The sequence below is a fragment of the Micropterus dolomieu genome, linkage group LG09, assembly GCF_021292245.1.
Source record: "Micropterus dolomieu isolate WLL.071019.BEF.003 ecotype Adirondacks linkage group LG09, ASM2129224v1, whole genome shotgun sequence".
Taxonomy (NCBI): Eukaryota; Metazoa; Chordata; class Actinopteri; order Centrarchiformes; family Centrarchidae; genus Micropterus; species Micropterus dolomieu.
This window is the reverse complement of record NC_060158.1, coordinates 9,358,588-9,376,797: the sequence shown is the minus strand read 5'-3', so window position 1 is coordinate 9,376,797 and position 18,210 is coordinate 9,358,588. Positions and strand designations below refer to the sequence as shown.

The 18,210-nt window shown below is 38.6% G+C and overlaps 2 protein-coding genes and 2 long non-coding RNA genes across 5 annotated transcripts in view; 3 read left to right on the top strand and 1 right to left on the bottom strand.

Moving 5' to 3' along the window:
- The window catches only part of LOC123977080, a 9,848-nt gene extending 5,201 nt beyond the window's left edge, over positions 1 to 4,647 (top strand). For both annotated transcript variants that reach the window (XM_046059566.1, XM_046059567.1), the window contains exons 4-7: positions 1,476 to 1,808; positions 2,118 to 2,219; positions 2,313 to 2,344; positions 2,477 to 4,647. In XM_046059566.1, coding sequence (XP_045915522.1) covers positions 1,476 to 1,808; positions 2,118 to 2,219; positions 2,313 to 2,344; positions 2,477 to 2,548 — 539 coding nt within the window. In that variant the 3' untranslated portion in view covers positions 2,549 to 4,647. The remainder of the gene's footprint in view (positions 1 to 1,475; positions 1,809 to 2,117; positions 2,220 to 2,312; positions 2,345 to 2,476) is intronic.
- Positions 4,648 to 5,772: 1,125 nt separating this feature from the next.
- On the top strand, positions 5,773 to 6,301 carry LOC123977082. Its single transcript, XR_006826528.1, has 2 exons — positions 5,773 to 5,855; positions 6,030 to 6,301. It is a non-coding gene; the product is annotated as an uncharacterized LOC123977082 (long non-coding RNA).
- Positions 6,302 to 9,428: 3,127 nt separating this feature from the next.
- On the top strand, positions 9,429 to 16,064 carry LOC123977079. Its single transcript, XM_046059565.1, has 6 exons — positions 9,429 to 9,635; positions 13,295 to 13,609; positions 14,397 to 14,720; positions 14,967 to 15,077; positions 15,182 to 15,213; positions 15,344 to 16,064. Exons 1-6 carry the CDS (start codon positions 9,584 to 9,586, stop codon positions 15,410 to 15,412), a joined length of 903 nt encoding a protein of 300 aa, XP_045915521.1. The 5' UTR covers positions 9,429 to 9,583; the 3' UTR covers positions 15,413 to 16,064.
- Positions 16,065 to 16,379: 315 nt separating this feature from the next.
- On the bottom strand, positions 16,380 to 17,425 carry LOC123977081. Its single transcript, XR_006826527.1, has 4 exons — positions 17,288 to 17,425; positions 17,117 to 17,208; positions 16,971 to 17,041; positions 16,380 to 16,629 (listed from the first exon to the last, which is right to left on the bottom strand). It is a non-coding gene; the product is annotated as an uncharacterized LOC123977081 (long non-coding RNA).
- Positions 17,426 to 18,210: the final 785 nt, after the last annotated feature.

Here is an 18,210-nt window from a genome sequence, read left to right as displayed (position 1 = left end):
CTTTCTTTTTGTCCAAATCGCATGATAATTCAGAGCCAGGTCAACACTGTGGTCCTTGAAATCCCAAATGCAGTGTTACGGTACTGTTTCAACATGTTGCTCTCTGTACGTCTGTCAGCCCACTGTCACAACGCCACACTTTATTTAAACTTTACAACAAACTTGGTGTATTGATATGCAAGTGTAATAAGGTCAAAGACTGGGACTATTTCATAGGTGTGCAAATATAGAAGTTAATTGATTTTCTAAAGAACGCGTCACAATCGGAACATAAACACAGCTGTGGTATAAATCAGTTTATTACATCACATGTTAGCCCCTTTACTAACGAAAGGTTAGGGTTATTTCACACACCCACTGTGAGCTGAGCCCGATTTGAGAAAGGGTAGCATAGCATAGTTATTTAGTGTCTCTATGAAACGCTTCCGGAAGTGCTAGTTAGCTAGCGCTAGCTACATACGGGCGCTGAAGAGTACCTTTACAGGGACAGACATTGACGCATTGAGATGAGAATGTGTTGGAGGTACGGCTCAAAAGTTTCGTGTTATGTTATGGTCCATTTTACCATAATTGCATTTGAAGAGACAATAGTAGCAAGGTAAATAAAAAGTAAAAAGCCAACTTCAGCAACTGAACCGAACATGTTAACCAACTTAACATTATTCAAACGTTTAAAACCAGTTGAGAAAAAAACATTATCTATATACTTAACACAGTTACCAGCCAGCAGTGACTCATTTTTTACCTTTGGACGATAATACAACTTTGAGTTTTGGTTTCTTAAATTAATGTCATTCAACCTGTGCTACCATATGACGTGACTCGGGGGTGTGTTCACAATCCTGCTGCAACATAACCAAGCAACATAATGTAAATAATTTTACAACAACAAGGACATTTAAAATTTTCTCTCATTTTCCATGTGGTTTCCATGAATGGAAAATTGGTCAACTGCTTTCCAGTTAACACCGTTGTCCTTTCCCAACCCGTTCCTTCACTCAGACGCTCAGTGTGAAAGCGCGCCACATAAAGGAGGAAACAACAGCCATCATTCATTCAGGCATGATGAGGACACCCCTTAGATTTAATGGGAGACACATTGAACTCAGTGCCTCCCTAGTTTTGGACGGCCCTTAACATGACAGACGCTCTCAGTAAGTAAGCGTAGGTAGAGTGGATGGCGCTCAGCTTATGTGATTGGTCATTGTTGCTTGCAGTGTTGCCATATCAGTTTGATGATAAATTATCGTCACAGGTTTCCTTTTTTCATTTTATTTATTGGCTTGTTGAAATGCCACTGAAATGTCTTGATTCTATGTGGTTCAGTCTTCCTTCATTTTTTTAACTCTGCAGAACAATGATCACAGAAGATGAACAGAAAAACTTGTCAGGGTTCTGTAGTAAAGTCCGTGACTTTCCTGCAGGCGTCAAACATTTTTTTGCTGAGTTAATAGTGTTCACTTGTTTTCTCTCAGTCTCTCCATCACCACCAGACGCTGATCCAAAGAGGGACGGTAACATCACATTAGAGTGCTCTCTGTTGAGATACAGCGACCTCCCTCCTTGTGAACAGAACAGCATCCGCTGGGTGGATGAGACAGGAACTGTGCTGCTTGGTGAAGGTGTCGGGTACAAGCTCCTCGGACAGAAGAACTGTGTTTCCTTTCTGTCTGTGAAACATCAGAGTGGCCACAACAGGGGATACACCTGCCAGTTTGTTAAGGAGAACAATGTAGAGATAGAGGCTGACTACACACCTTTCTCCACGCGTAGCATAAGAGACAATCAGACAGAAAAGTCAGATTCAGGTAAGATAATATGCAGCCCACCAGATACAAAGCCTCTTGGTTTCAAGGTCGAATATTTTCAGAAAAGGAAAATTTTTAACACTATTGTTATTTAGTCCTGCAAGGACAGGGAGTCAGTCATGCTTATTATAGTCCCACGACAGCCACAGATACTGGATGTTTTTTCATTTTTTGTCAGAGTATTTGATTTATTGACGATAAAGATAATTTCAACACAGTATAACATAAATGTAAATTGCCTACCACAGGTTTAAATATTGTACTTATTTATTAACTGACATGTTTATTTCTGAACGGATTTCTCAACAGTTTCCACAGGTTGGTCTCCTCTGAGCTACGTCATGTTGACTCTGCAAATTGCGGGACTGATCGTAATGATTGTAATCACAGTTCTTGTCATTAGATACAGAGGTGAGGAAATTCAGACCATCCTTTGGTGGAAGTGGTTAACGTAAATCATACCTTTAGTATTATAATGCTACTTTGTCATTATTTCTTTTCCAGGGAACACAAAACCACTTGATAATGACAACAGTGTGAGTTAAAAATTTTTTATTATGATTTCAAAAATGAAAGATGAAATTTTTTACTCTCTGGTAGAAACATCAACAGTTTGTTCCCTTTAAATTGTTTTTTCCGAATCTCATTTGTTGTGTTTTATTTCACAGGTAAATTATGATTCAGAGAAAGTCCAGTATGAAAATGTAAAAGCACATCCTGCTGCTACTAGACTGCAGTGATCGACAACTTCCACACCAACTTCAACTCACCACAGAGTCAAATATCATTTCATTTTACATTAATGATTGAAGCTTTGAGTTAAAAGGATTGTTTTATGTTTAGGCTTCATTACTTGTTTTTTTTACTCTTTAAATGTGAGGAATTTCTTTCAAACTGTTTTCATACTAACAACAAGCAGATGTTCTGTAGCTTCAGATGGTAAAAGATTCATAATTTAATCATTGTTTTTAGATTAATAAAGGAACAAATTACTGTTTGTTACCACCCGTCACAAACTGTGACGAGGTGCACATGATTACTATCACCTGTGTGGCTTCAGCTGGGTGGAGTTGATTCGCTCTGAGTCGAAAAGTTTCTGTTGCGGCGCCCCCTGACATTTTGGGTCCTAGGCAGCCATTTATGACAATGTTGTTTGCTTAGACTGTGACACAATAAAGCCCCCGACATACCTGCTTTTTAACAATGCGTAGGTGTAGACAGGCGTAGGCGACACAAACGGCATTGTTCACATACTTGCCTGCGTACTTTGCATGTACCTGGAGGATTAAACGTGAATCCACTAGGGGCCAGATCATCCCTCTCTGACACCGGATCATCATCCTTGACAACCTTCGAATTTGAACATTGTAAACATAGCAACATGCGAGGAGGTTATGATTTTAATGAGACATCATAACAATCTCAGTACTTGTGGACTAGCTCCAGGAGTTTTATTGTAAACATCCCGGCATAAATCTCCTTTTTTCAGTCTGCTGCTGACCTTCTTCTTCTTTTGCTTTTAGTGGCGGTTAGACTTCTTTCTAAAATAAAGTCAGTCATCACTTCGAGCATCCTAACTAGATTATCAATAAGTCCAGTGAATAAAAGTTTGTCGTCTATCCATATACTCAAATAGGCTACTTGTACGAGGACACCCTTTTAATGGATTTACCATCAGACAAAAACATGCTGATCATCAATCAACTGTAAGCAAGCTTTTGGAGGGTCACTTGCAGGCTGTGGACAGCTCACACTTCAGTCTGATATGGGCCATGTTTGAACAATAATGTGAAATGTCAATCAAAACAATCATCACTTTGCCGAAGTACAGTGTAACAGAGCTGCTAGCATGGCTGTAGAAGTCTTAGACTTGTTATTCTGTTTTTGGTTTGCCACTTCTTCTTTTGATTACACCACCAAAATGACAAATGCGTGGAAATTGCGACATAGATCCCAGAATTAACTGGGGTGAATTAATTAAATTATAAAAAATTTAATATTTTAACATCATAAGTTAAAAAAACTCTTTTGGATGATACCAAAACGCACCACCATCCAGCTAAAAAAATGATTAATATGGAATCTGTGTGTAATTGACAAGTGCAGTTTGTGAAACAACTTTCTTGTTGTTGTGTGCGGTTTAGAGGGTGCATAGAAGTGATGCAACTCTAACTCTCTGGAACTGATGACAGGCTGGGTGGTTGGTGTTGTTTCTCAAGTTATTTTATGACTTTTTAAAAAGATTTTCACTATAGGTCAACCACATAGAGGAACAAGCCACAAATTATCTGCTTTATAAACCACTTTGATAAACTTTGATAACCTTTCTAGCCTCTAGTAAACGTTGTGTGAGACAAGAACAGGATTGCAATTATGAATCAATTATATTTAGGTATTCTTTTCAGTGCATACAGACACATGTGCAAAACAAGGTAATGATCAAATGGTCTGTGTCTCTCTTTGTTCTCTGTGTGGTTTCTTTAAACTCCACCTGTGTAACAGAATATGTAAGTATTTACATTATAACATGATGCAGTTATTACATACAGCGTAGATAAATAATACAAATGCACACAAAACAAAACAAAGGCAATGACAGATCTGCAGATTTTTATTTGATCAAAATCAAGTTTTGTTTACTCTGATCAACTGTGTGGTGTTTTTTTTGTTTTTTTGCTGTTTCAATAGTAGAAGTTAGTGTTATCACTAACTAAGTAACTAAGTAACTGAGACAGAAATATAAATGGATCTCTCTTATAAAAACAACCACTAGATGGTGGAGGGGGACATGTTACCTCCATGTAGTTGTAAAAATAAGAATAAAATAACATACAATCCTCATGATAAGTGTTTACTCTACATGCAGATGGTTATACATGTAACGTGTTATTTCTAACAGAACAAGTATTATTTTTGTTATGGCAGAAAACTGTGTCCTCTTACATTTAATTTTTTATGTATGTTCTATTATTATCATTACTTTTACGAGGTCTGTGGACAGCTGTTTATGTGTTTTAGTACTTCTCTGTTTATTCTCTTTTGTTAAATAAATTCTTCAAAGACAACGGTTGGCTCAGTCTCTCTATCTCCACCAGACGCTGATCTAAAGAAACACAGAAAAGTCACATTAAAGTGCTCTCTGTTGAGATGAGAATGAGACAGAAACTGCTCAACAACTCTTACTTCCTTCCCTAGGTATTTACCCCATTGATGTGATATGTACTATGAGCTCTTACTAGTACTTAATGCTGCTCTTACTAGTATGTATTGTCAGTTGTAGATCTGTATTTGATGCTCTATTGATGTTTGTATGTTGTTCCTCAAATGTAAGTCACTTTGGATAAAAGCGGCTGCCAAATGAGTAAATGTAAATGAAAGTAACCAACTGAAAAAAACATCCAACCCGCTCCTTTCAGGCTTCTCTATAAAGTCACTACACATTTTTATCAGAGCATTTGATTAAGTGATGATGTAGATAATTTCAACAAATTTAACAAAACAGTTTTAAACATTGTACTTATTTACATGATTTACATGTTGCCACAAGCCAACTCTTAGCCCATGACAAAAAGGAGGTGAGACACAATAGGTTTGAAAGCCAATGGTATGATTTATTATAAAAGTAAAAGAAGAATCAAATGATCACCAATAATATGTGGTGTAGCAAAGTATGACTATCAGTTGTGTCAGCAGTGAATGGATGAGAGATGTGTATGTGTGTGTTGTCAGGATTAAGCAAAGAAGAAACACAAGACAAACCCGGTAGGACGTCAGCCTAAGAGGAGAGAGACAAAAGACTGATCAGTCCTGGCTAAATAAGCTCTGGAGGTAGAGCTGCACAGGTGATTGCCCAATCAGCCTCCCTGCCTGCAGCCTCCTGCAGGAGAAGGAAGCAGGAAGGGGGAGGGGTCGTAACAATGTTTATTTCTAAACCATGTTCAACAGATTCCACAGGTTGGAATCTTCTGAGCTACGTCATGTGGACTCAGCAAATAGCGGGACTGATCGTAATGCTTGTATTCACAGTTCTTGTCATCGGATCCAGAGGTGAGGAAATTCAGACCATCCTTTGGTAGAACTGGTTAATGTAAATCATACCTTTAGTATTGTAATGATGTTTTCCAGGGAACACAAAAGCACTTGATAATGAGAACAATGTGAGTTTAAAAATAACTATTATGATTTGAAAAATGAAAGATGAAACTTTTTACTCTCTGGTAGAAACAGGTGAATAATGATGCAGACAAAGTCCAGTTTGAAAACGTAAAAGCACATCCTGCTGCTACTAGACTGCGGTGATTGACAGATTCCACACTAACTTCAGCTCACCACAAAATCAGATATCATCACAGTAATTTTTCCTGAGTGATCGAAGCTTTGAGTTAATATGATTGTTTTATGTTTAGGATACATTGCTTGTTGTTTTTACGACTTAAATGTACAGAATTTCTGTCCAACTGTTTTCATGCCAACTACAAGCAGAGACTGAAAAATATCACAAACTTTGCATGCAGCTTTTTTTATCCTGATTTAGCTAATAGTTTAGGTTTTATGGCATTTTTCTGCTCTCATCCACCCTGATTCCAGCAGTAGCTGGCAGCTCAACTGTAAACTACTCAGCACCTAACAGCAGACAGACAAAACATTTAGCAGCAAGATATTTTTTCCAAGCATTAGTGGAGACCGAAACAGCAAAAAGAAGAGTGAATGTTGACATCAGATGGATGGAAACACAACTCAAATATGATGCTGACCTACTGGATATGTAAATACTGTAGGCATTGTATTTTCTCTGCTCTATAAGGTGTCAGAGGTGTCTTTCATCTTTTTCTGCCACATTAATGGATTAACTGAAATGTGTTGTGTGCTCCTGTTCTCCATTTGATTTTTGTGAAACTAAACTGTTTTATACTATTTATTTTCTCAGCTACATTTGTTGATAGTCTGATGTCAGAACTATTAAGTATCAGTTCACTAGCAAAAACCACACCATCAACAGATGTGATTTAATGATGTAACTCACTGACATTACGTCTATTCAGCAAAAACCTTAGCTGTTGTTAATGGTGTGACTGAGCCGTAGTCTTAATAATAATCAAAACAATAATCACATCAACTACAGATGCATCTCAGAAAATTTGAATAGTGTGAAAAAGTAATTTTTTCAGTAATAACATTTCAGAAAGTGAAACTATCATATATCTTAGTCTCATTATACATGAAGTGAAATATTGACATGTGATTGATATGAAATATTGCAGAGGCCGCAGCAGGAAGTAGTTGCACTGAGTAGAAATACATTTAATTGCACAGGGCAGAATATATACAGCAGTATAATACTGGCATAAAATATGGGGGTGTGGATATACAGTACAGGTAAAATATTTGAATGTGCAATTGCACAGTGCAGGAATAAAATAAAAAAAAAGTCACAGCATTATGTCTTTGCTTTTGAAAGAGTCTGACAGCAGCTGGAATGAAATACCGGCCCTACTTCTTGCACTGTGGGTGCAGCAGTCTATTGCTGAAGCAGCAGCTCAGGGTCCTTACAGTCTCATGCAGGGGGTGAGAAGTGTCCATGATTGACATCAGCATGGCTAACATCCTCCTCTCACCCACCTCCGCTATCTAAAGGGCAGTCCAGGACATAACCAGCCCTCTTAACCAGTTTATTGAGTCTTTTTAGATCCCTGTGCTTCCTGCTCCCCAACAGACTACTGCACAGAAGACAGATGACACCACAGTGTCATAGAAAGATTTTAACAGTGTCCTGAACACACCAAAGGACCTCAGTCTCCTCAACAGATGAAGACGACTTTGGCCCTTCTTGTACAGGACATGTTGTTGGACCAGTCCCGTTTATTGTTGAACACCCAGGTACTATTATGTTCCCACCATATCAATATCCAAACCCTGGATGTTCACCATTGAGTCGGGGGCACCTTCCTGCGTAAGTCTACCAAAATCTACTTTGTCTTGCTGTCATTAATGTGAAGTTGGTTACGCTCACACCATGAAGTCAGCAATGACCTCCAGGTATTCCAGATCGTTCCCTTCTGTCCAAAAACGGCAGTATTGTAACATCTGAATCGACAGTGTTGTGTCTTAAGTCTGATTCTAAGTCTGATTCTAAGTCTGATTTTAAGTCTGTTCTCTTTATGAATAATACCTAATGATTGATTTTTCCAAATCTACCTTTCATTGTTTCTTATTTAGTCATAAATATGTATTGTGATATTAAAATGTGTTTTAACTAATCCAGGCTAATGTGATGTTTGTCAGCTACTGTAAAGTTAGTTTAAGAAAGCAACCTTCTGAGTACCTTTGCATTGTCATAGAATTGGAGCACAATCTCCATAATGTACAAGTCGAAAAGTGTATTTTAATTCCAGCTCAAAAATTCATTATAGAGGCCACATTATGAGTATCTGTGAATTTTCCCCCTCAAAAGTCTGTATCGGTATGAGTATGGGCCTCAAAAATCCTACATCGGCAACCTAAAACTGTTTTAGTGCACATTTGTGCAAGTGAGCATTGTTTTAAGACAGACTTGAAAAAATGTGAAAATATGCTTTAACACTTAGTCTTAAGTCTTACTTTAAACATAATACTAATGATGAAATGAAAACCTTCCAAAATGTCAGAAAGAGATGTACATCCAGCTATGACCTGTTGGTCCATTTATGTTGTGTGTTGCATTGTACCTGTCTCTCACCAGCTTACTCAAAAAAAAGATGAAACATACTGTACTTCAGGATGTAATCTTTTTAAATGTGAGAGCTCTGCAAACCTCCAATATGGTTAAATTTCAAAACTATTAAAAGACATAAATTAATACAAGATAGATAAATAAATCATATGACATCACATCCCAAGTAATATTAATGCATATTTGATGTTTTAAATTACATCTTTAGTCAAGGGAAAATACATACCTAAATCTAACCCTAATACATTTAGATCATGTTTTGTCAGGAAACACAAACTAGCTGACATGATGATATTGTTTCTAGCCATGATAGCTGCATCGCTCTAAGGATGGCTCTGTCTGTCTGTCTGTCTGTCTGTCAGTCAGTCCACAGCTTTGGTCTTGACTGAAATGTCAACACCACACTGGACAGATTATCATGACATGAGATAAGTACAGATACTTATGGTGGCCAGAGGATGAACCTGTGACTTTGATCCCCTCACTTTTCCTAAAGTGTCACCATGAGGCTGCTTTGGGTGACGCCTACTGAATGGATTATTCTCTTGGGATATTTTTTTCATTACTTTAGCGATACCTTAACTTTCATCTAGTGTCATCATCAAACTGCAGTTTGTGTAATGAGTAAATTATAGCATGCTAACATGCTAGACTGAGATATTTTAGCATTAATCTCTCCCAGAGCTGCTAGCATGGCTAACCTTAGTCCTGTTGTTATGTATTTGGTTTCTTACCAAAAATATCACTTCCTCTTTTGATTATTCTACTGAAATGACAGAGTGGAAATTACAACATTTTTGTTCCCCTGTTGCTACAGAGATCCCTGATCTGTGCAGAGCAGTTTGTGAAACAGAAGTTTACTCTTCTTGCTGTGTGCAGTTGGTTTAGAGGGGGCATAAGAGTGATGTAACTGTAACTCTCTGGAAATGGGTGGTTGGTGTTGCTCTTTCTCAAGGTATTTTCACTAAAGGTTAACCACAAAGAGGAAGTACCATCACTCACAGACCTGCGGCAGAGAAGCCTCACGTCCATCCATCTGCGGAGTTCAACAGGGAATGGACGCAAAATGTCTCTACTGGAATTAATCCTTATTTTTGTCCTTCAGTTTGAGTTTGAAGGTAACACTCTGGTTTCTTATGTAGATGTTAATCATAATTTTACAGAAATGTGAAATTTGCACTGTTAGAAAAAGGCTCATGTCAAAAAAAGCTAGTCTCAAACACGAGTGTATATAAATAGCCGTGGATGTGGGAGGGGCCCATAGAGAATGCTTATGTACAGGGTCCAGATTTTTGTGCGGCGCCCCTGGTTAATCGTAACATACCGAAGAAGGTAAGTTTACTTGTCACATTATAACAGGTTGTAAAATAAAATTAAGCATGTGACTAATTTCTGCTACGTAACAGACAATTTACAGTAATACAAAAGCAATCATACATAAAAAGGTAAACCGAAATAAACTATATTCAATGGAGCAGCGCTGAGGATGAATGTGATAATATCAAAATATGCACCAGCAGAAAATTAGAGTGTGTGTTTGTGTTTGTTTGTCTTGCACCATCACCGCAGTGATAAAACAACCAGTGTTGGTTTAATTATTTTATACTGGGGCTGGGCACCTTAATGCAGTTTTTATTTTACTATTGTTAGCTTGAAAGTCCCTCGCTCACTAGCTCTGAATACACATGCAGCCAAACCATGGGTCACAGGAGGGGCGGGATGTTGATCAGCCTGCAAATCAGCCACCCAAACAAGCAGTGGAGGGAGGCTTCAGCAGACTACGCTGTCATCTTTTTACCATATTTTCCATATTCTGCGATCCGTTATCACGGCAGCAGGTGAGCCGCTTGCTTGTTAATGCCCCTTGCCATCGTCCATCCCGATGTTTCAATGTAGTTTTGTAGACATCGTCAAAACCCTACTGAACAGACTGTTTCTGCTGCTCCCTGATAAAAGATACCTGATACCTGTTCAGAAAAAAACAACAAGAAAATTGGATTCTGATGGTAACTTGTTTTAACAAGCTAGATAAAAGGTAATGCCCTGGCAGTGGCAAATAGCTTTGGTTTAATATTTGATTTGATTATATAAATATTTAAATTGAGATTTACAAGAAATATTTTATTGCTACTGTGTAAAGGGAATACTGCTGGTAAAAAGCACCTTATTTGTTTAAATGTTTGCAAACCACATGTTATTACACTTTTGTGTATATAGCAGTACATTTAAATTAAAATTGCACTACTTTAGAATTCATTATTAAATTAATAATCGCAAGAAAAACATGCAATTAATCGCGATTAAAAATTCTAATCGTTGCCCAGCACTATTTTATACCAAAAAGGAAGAATCCAGAGTCTCTCTTTGTCTCACCCTGAGAGAAAGGGGGGGTGGTTGAGATATCAACCCTCAACAGACAGCTGAAGTACCCCAAAGGAGGGGGTGAAAGGTTTGATCCACTCCGAAGTGCTGTTTGGGAAGTTTCGACCATAAAACCTACCACGTCCGGTGAAGTTGAGATAACAGACTCTATGCATGACTGTTAAAATGACGGTATTAACCTTGTCCAGAGACTAACCTCATCCTGAACTAGGTTATCAGGACTAAACTGACCCCCCCACACTCAGACACTCCCCAAGACCAAAAGGGCAGGGTAACCATGGTAACAATGTTCTCCTTTCAGTTACCTCGAAACATCAAAGACCCTATCACTTTTCACACCCAGTTGTGAAACTGGTGAGGAAAGCCAGACACCAGAGAAGGCACAGCCTCAAATACCTTTGTGTGAACAAATTGTCTCCTTATAAACTTGCCTTATTACCTTGTTTGAATTAAATAATCTTTAAGTTACTTAGTATAGTTAGTATAGTAGTTGCATTGTCCGTGAAATTTTCTTTGTCTTCCAGCAACTTACTTAGCCATATTCACGCGAACCTTTGTTGAATTTACTTTGTCTTGTTTTGTTTGTTAAGAGTTATCAGACCATTACCTTTTAAGCTTTATTTCAGTCGAATTAACTTTCGCCACTCCCACCAAAGTTCGGACCCAGCCACGTGGGCTACTTACACTAGCTGTAACAGCCTATCACTGCAAGTTTTCTTCAACAACAAGCCGGCTAGGACGGACCCCCAGGACAAGCCTGCTAGTAAAAAGCTGGTCCTGGCGTGCTAAGCTGCTGAAACTGTGGACGCCAAGGACCTAAGCGCTAACTAGTCATGGGGCCGTGGGCAAGGTGATGTTCTTTATTTTTAATCCTTTAGCCTTTAATCCTTAGTTCTTTTAGCCTAAAACTCCTAGCCAAATTTAGTTCATTAGTTAACTTGCTCCCTTAGAATCAGATTCTTTCCCACAATAGACTAAATTCTCATTGAACTCCATTATTCTCATTGATTACATCCTGGTTATTTAATCATCATTGTTTTTATGTTGATATATTTAACCTCACTTTGTATTCAGTTTAATAAATTAATTAATAATTTCACCTTAATCACAGGAACTGTGTGTGTACTCTTTAAATCCAGGAGGATTCACAACTTTGAAATGAGACTGATTGATTAAACTGATTCAAAATAATTATCAATTAACTGATCACTAGTAAATAATTGTAATTATAACCATACCTAAGGCGTCCCGAAGGCCTCGTGTGGTGCCCCAGCACAAGTGCTTATAAAATAGTATTTCCGAATATTATTTTTCATAACATTATAGGTTTGCTTGGTACACATGCACTCCTGGAGTGCAGGCCAGGACCCAGTCTATAGTCTTTATAGTCTTTTACTAACATTTGAACCTAATAATGAAACAATTAAACATCACTGTGTGTGTCGACACATACTGAAATTCAAAGAAAACACATAAATACAGCTAAACATTTTCTTTGTTGTCAGAACCAACCCAGAATCTTGTTACAACCAACCCAGACTCTAGTAACCATGAACTAGCTTACCTTACAGCTTACAGCTGAAACATTAGCACTAACAACTTGCATGAAAGACATCAACATAGACACACAATAAACATGAATGAAGTTTGATCAGTTTAACTAAAAAGCTGGCAATCCTGTAACAAAAATAAAATGGCTGTCCCTGCCACATAGTGCTACTTCTTCACATGTGGAAGTCGAACTAACTGAGCATGTGCAGAGTGGATCAGGTGATTTGTAACTTGTTCTTGATTGGAGAAACAGGACAACTGACCCTTACTCAGCATGCCTGCATTTAGAGTGGCACAAGGGAATTAGTTTAATGCTTTTGGTGTGTAATTCCCCTAAGCAGCACAGCTGGGCTTATGTGTATTTAGGCGCTGTCCACTGTACTGAAATGGATCAGAGGAGATCAATAAATCACGTCACTTGGTTTAGTGTCTTAGCTTGCTTGATTTTCGAGGTTGTAAACATAACTGTTGGCGCTAATTCCATTTCCACCCATTGTAGCAGTGATCCACAGACAGAAGGGACATGATGGGGAAGTTAAGGGGGAGAGAAAGAGAGAGAGAGAAAGACAGAAAGACAGGCAAACAAATGTTTAACAGTCAGCTGCAAATTAGCAAGAGAATGACATAAACCAAAACGTTTGGGACTGTCTCGCTGCTCCATCCATTTGGCTTTCCTTTACATAAATAAATACATCTCCACCATAATGTATGCCACCACACCCCTGAGCTCCCTGTGGTTGCAAATGTAAAAAAAAAAAAAACTCTTTTGTTTCTTTTTAGAGATAATAATGATTTTAAATGTTGTGTTTTCTTTCTAACAGAACATGTATTCTTTTCTTTCCAGCAGGCAACCTTGAAAAACACAATTTCTACAAAAGACCTGGAGATGATGCTATTCTGCCCTGTTCCAGTGTATCATCCTCTAACACAACATGCTCCAGTGTTTCATGGTTTTACAACAGAGGACCATCTCTGACTTTCTATGATGTTGTAAATGGAAGTGTTTGGCAGACCTCAGCCCGAGCTGCCAGGCTGAGTGTGGACACTAAGTGCTCTCTTGACATTAAAAACATCACTGCTGAAGATGCTGGTCTCTACACCTGCCGGCAGGGGATGGACTTTGATAAGGATCTAGCAACACATCTCAAGGTTCTGACAAGTGAGTCTCATTTCCATGAAAGAGACTATCAAGTGGGAATTCTGCTTTTGGCACAAAAATGTTGCACCGTGTTAAGCTCAGCCTCATTCCAGCTGTAGGCTACCCCCTTTTTCCTGTCTGCTATCTACTTGTTGTTATATGTTTGGTGATTATGGTAGGCAGAGATTACTTGTTTAAATTCTCCATATTATTAGAGGAGCGTAATTAACACTGTTGTCTTTTCCCAAACCGACCTTTCTCCACACCCTCAGCTGTAAAAGACACTCCACATTAAGGAGGAAACAAAAGCCATCATTCATCCAGGCTTTATGGGGACAACCCTTCCATTCAAGGGAAGATGTCCATGAGCACACATTTCACATGGATCTGAATGCCTCACTGGTTTGGGATGGCACTTAACATGAGAGACCCTCTCAGTGAATGAGCGTAGGTAGAGTGGAAGGGGCTCAGGGAAAGAGAGAGGAGCCAATATGATTGGTCATTGTTGATGCAGCGCTCCTTCATTCCTGAAACCCTCCCCCAGTATGCAGCGACTAACATTACCGTTTGCTGATAAATATTCTTCACAGGATTTCTTTTTTCATTTTATTCACTCATTTGGCTTGTAGAGAACCAAACTGAAAGGTCTTGATTCAATCTGGTTCAGTTCTCCTCAATATTTTCACTCAGCAGAACAATCATCACCAAAGATTAGAAAAATTTAGTTTTGTAGTAAAGTCACTGACTTTCCTGCAGATGCTAAATATTTTTGATGCTGACTTAACAGCTATCAATTATTTTTCCTCAGTCTCTCCATCTCCTCCAGACGCTGATCCAATGAGTGACGGTAACATCACATTAGAGTGCTCTCTGTTGAGATACAGCGACCTCCCTCCTTGTCAACAAAACAGCATCCGCTGGGTAAACGAGACAGGAACTGTGCTGCTTGGTGAAGGTGTCGGGTACAAGCTCCTCGGACAGAAGGACTGTGTTTCTGTTCTGACTGTGAAACGTCAGAGTGGCCATAACAGGACATACACCTGCCAGTATGTTCATAAGGAGAACAATGTAGAGATAGAGGCTGACTACACACCTGTCTTCACAGGCAATCAGCCAGGAAATTCAAATTCAGGTAAGACCGCTAGATTTTTGGAAGTATTTAATTGAAAACAATTCTAAAACACACGTTCATGAGCAATGAGCAGGTACCAAAATTAAATGATTGTCCATACTTATTACAGTCCTGTCACAGCCACAGATACCCGATTTTTTCATTTATAGCATTTGATTTATTGATGATATTTAAAGATAATTTCAACAAATATAACAAATAATGCCTGTCCCAGCTTTAAACATTGTTGCTTTTTTTGTAAACCAGGTTCAACAGATTCCACAGATTGGTCTCCTCTGAGCTACGTCTTGTTGACTCTGAGAATTGCAGGACTGATCCTGATGATTGTAATCACAGTTCAAGTCATCAGAGACAGAGGTGAGGAAATTCAGACCATCGTTTAGTAGAACTGGTTAATGTAAATAATTTATTTAGATTGTAATGGTATTTTGTATAATGGTATTTTTCATTTTTTCCCCCAGGGAAAACAAATCCACTGGAAAATGAGAACAATGTGAGTTTAAAAATAACTATTATGAAAAATTAATTGTCACTTTTTAACTCTCTGGTAGAAACATCAACAGTTTGTTCTCTTGAAACAGTTTTTTTTTTTCAGAATATGTTTGTTGTGCTTTATTTCACAGGTAAATAATGATGCAGAAGTCCAGTATGAAAATGTAAAAGCACATTCTGCTGCTACTAGACTGCAGTGATCGACAGCTTCCACACCAACTTCAACTCACCACAAAGTCAAATATCATTTTTCCTGAGTGATCGAAGCTTTGAGTTAAAATTGTTTTATGTTTAGATAAGATACTTTGCTTGTTCTTTTTACTCTTTAAATGTAAAGAATTTCTGTCAAACTGTTTTCATGCCACCAACAAGCAGATGTTCTGTAGCTTCAGGTGAGAAAACATTCACAATGTCAGTGTTTTTATTAATAAAAAGGAACAAATGACTACTTGTATTGTAAAAATGTAATATCACATGCTTTGCATTTATACAGCTCTTTTTAGTCTGATTTAGCTAACAGTTTAGGTTTTATGGCATTTTGCTGCTCTCATCCACCCTGTTTCCAGCAGTAGCCGGCAGCTCTACTGTAAACTCAGCACCAAACAGCAGAAAGACAGAACATTTATCAGCTAAAGAACAAGATATTTTTCTCAGGAGTTGGTGGATAGCAAACAGCTAAAAGAGTGGATGTTGGACACATCAGGTGGATGGAAACACAACTCGAATGGTCTGCTGGATGTCTAAATACTGTAGGCAACTATTTGCTTTGCTCTATAAAAGGTGTTAAGAATGCTTGTAAGAATGTTTTTTGTAATAAAGAAGCCACAAATGGATTAACTGAATTTTAAGTGATTTTCAGTGATTGTGCTCCTGTTATTTTTGTTGAAGTAAGTTGAAGGTTGTTTTTTGTTTTTTTTAAAATCAGATACCTGTTGATCGTCTGATGTCAGACCTATCAGTATTCAAGTCCATCATGTGTGTCTAGCTATTTTTGTGCATCTGACTGTATACTCTATAGCTGAGTGCTAACAGATTGGCCATCTCCTTTGAAAGATACATTAATTTAAGTTATATATGTAACCAAGTCAAATAGTGAGGGGTTCAAATCCCCAAATAGTCACTCACCAATTGCCATGGGTTTCCCACAATTAATAAAGTTCAAAGACATGAGTTTCAACCGGAAGGAAGATTTATTTAAACAATTAAAAAGATCAGGCTTTGGGCAATTTTATTCGCTGCACAAGCACAACAATAAAAACAAATAAGATGTGGATGCCAATACTGCCAGAGATGCGGGGAGGGATAAAAGCACATTGTTAAAAACGCCTCAGCATCTACAGGGACCAGATCTGCCGGTGCGGGGTTACCTGTGGGCCACCCAGGTGCTTTGACACCACTCACACCGGCGCGCAGCCACCTAGACACAGCAAGACACACACAAATGTCACAATAAAACTAAGTAAAGCATGCACACACAGCTGTCATACCCACCACCACATGCATTGAAGGGGAAAGGGGTTCCCACAATCCACCACCCTGTCCGTCTGGCAGAACACTAAAAAGGGGGTGGGGGGGGGAATGGCTTAGAAGCTGAGGAAAATCGTACAGCCAAAAACAGGGACAACCGCCACACCCCTAGCAGACCCCGGCAGTTGGCAATCACATTCACAGGGGCCCATCCTGTAACAATTCTCATAAAATAGACATAACAATTCAAACACAAATAGCAGCAGTTGATCAATACCTGACAATATTTACCTCACACAATGCAGTAAGTAGTCAACCCAGCTCTGACTCCACCTTGCTTATGGATCGGATGTTTAGGCCCACTGCAATGTGAATCACGTTATCAAAAGGCACACAAACTAGTAAGCTTGCATAACTATTAGACAACATCTTTTTACCTCAGCGTTAACCACTTCCTTCTCTGTGGTGAACCTTTAGCACAACAGGGTATTCAGCTGATGAGGTCTGGACAACAGGTGACTTAAAATACCTGTGATTAAAACAAATTAAAACATGTTCACAAGTTAAAAACATTGTCAGCCTTGACTCATAACTCCTACAAAACATACCTGCTCTCTAGCCACACTGGGACACAATGCCTACAGAGAGATCCTGGGTGCGCTCGATAAATCAACTCCTAAAGCGGCACAGGTGTGTGCCTGCTTCTAGAGACAGGGGGGTGGAGCTTCACTGAGAGGCTATAGCCGCCCATGGCCTTACTAGGCAAAAAGCCTGCCTATCACATAAAATTTAGGTTTTTAGATCCTTCACTATATTTACTTTATGTGTAATAACAGCTGTAGTCCGTTCGTAACCATCTGAACTTTGCAGTTAAAACCAGATAGGCTGCTAAAGAGTTTGTCTTGAAGAAATAATTCATCTGCATGTGGCTTCTTTAAACCACCATAACTAACACCCTTTATAAATAAAAAAACATACATGTTCATAAATATTGCAGAGGCCTTTATATGTTTTAACATGTAGAAAAAGACTTCATGTAACCTTATTTCACTCTTTTGTCAGGAAGGCCAATGTAAACAAAGTACTCCTGTTGTGCACATTTGTATTGCAACACAACATATCTCAAGTGACAGGATACGTTGTGTTACAATGAACTGCCATTATGTTAACAATGATACCATAAAATGATACACAAAATTCAATTCAATTCAATTTTATTTATATAGCGCCAAATCACAACAACAGTTTTCTCACAGCGCTTTCATAAAAGAGCAGGTCTAGACCGTACTCTATGATGTTATTTACAGAAGCCCAACAGTTCCCATCAAGAGCAACCACTAGGCGACAGAGGCAAGGAAAAACTTCCTTGGCGTTCCACCAAACTGGAAAATTCTCGTTTAATTTGGAAAGATAGTCTTAAAACTTATAGGAAGGCCCTCCGTAATGCCAGAGCAGCGTACTACTCGTCATTGATAGAGGAAAATAGGAACAACCCCAGGTTTCTTTTCAGCACTGTAGCCAGGCTGACAGA

What these genes read in the sequence shown, in the direction of transcription:
- LOC123977079 (XM_046059565.1), top strand. Translation starts at nt 9,584, where the DNA reads ATGTCTCTACTGGAATTAATCCTTATTTTTGTCCTTCAGTTTGAGTTT. An exon ending in CCTTCAGTTTGAGTTTGAAG is followed by an intron (nt 9,636 to 13,294) that starts GTAACACTCTGG and finishes TTTTCTTTCCAG; the next exon opens with CAGGCAACCTTGAAAAACAC. An exon ending in CACTGGAAAATGAGAACAAT is followed by an intron (nt 15,214 to 15,343) that starts GTGAGTTTAAAA and finishes TTTATTTCACAG; the next exon opens with GTAAATAATGATGCAGAAGT.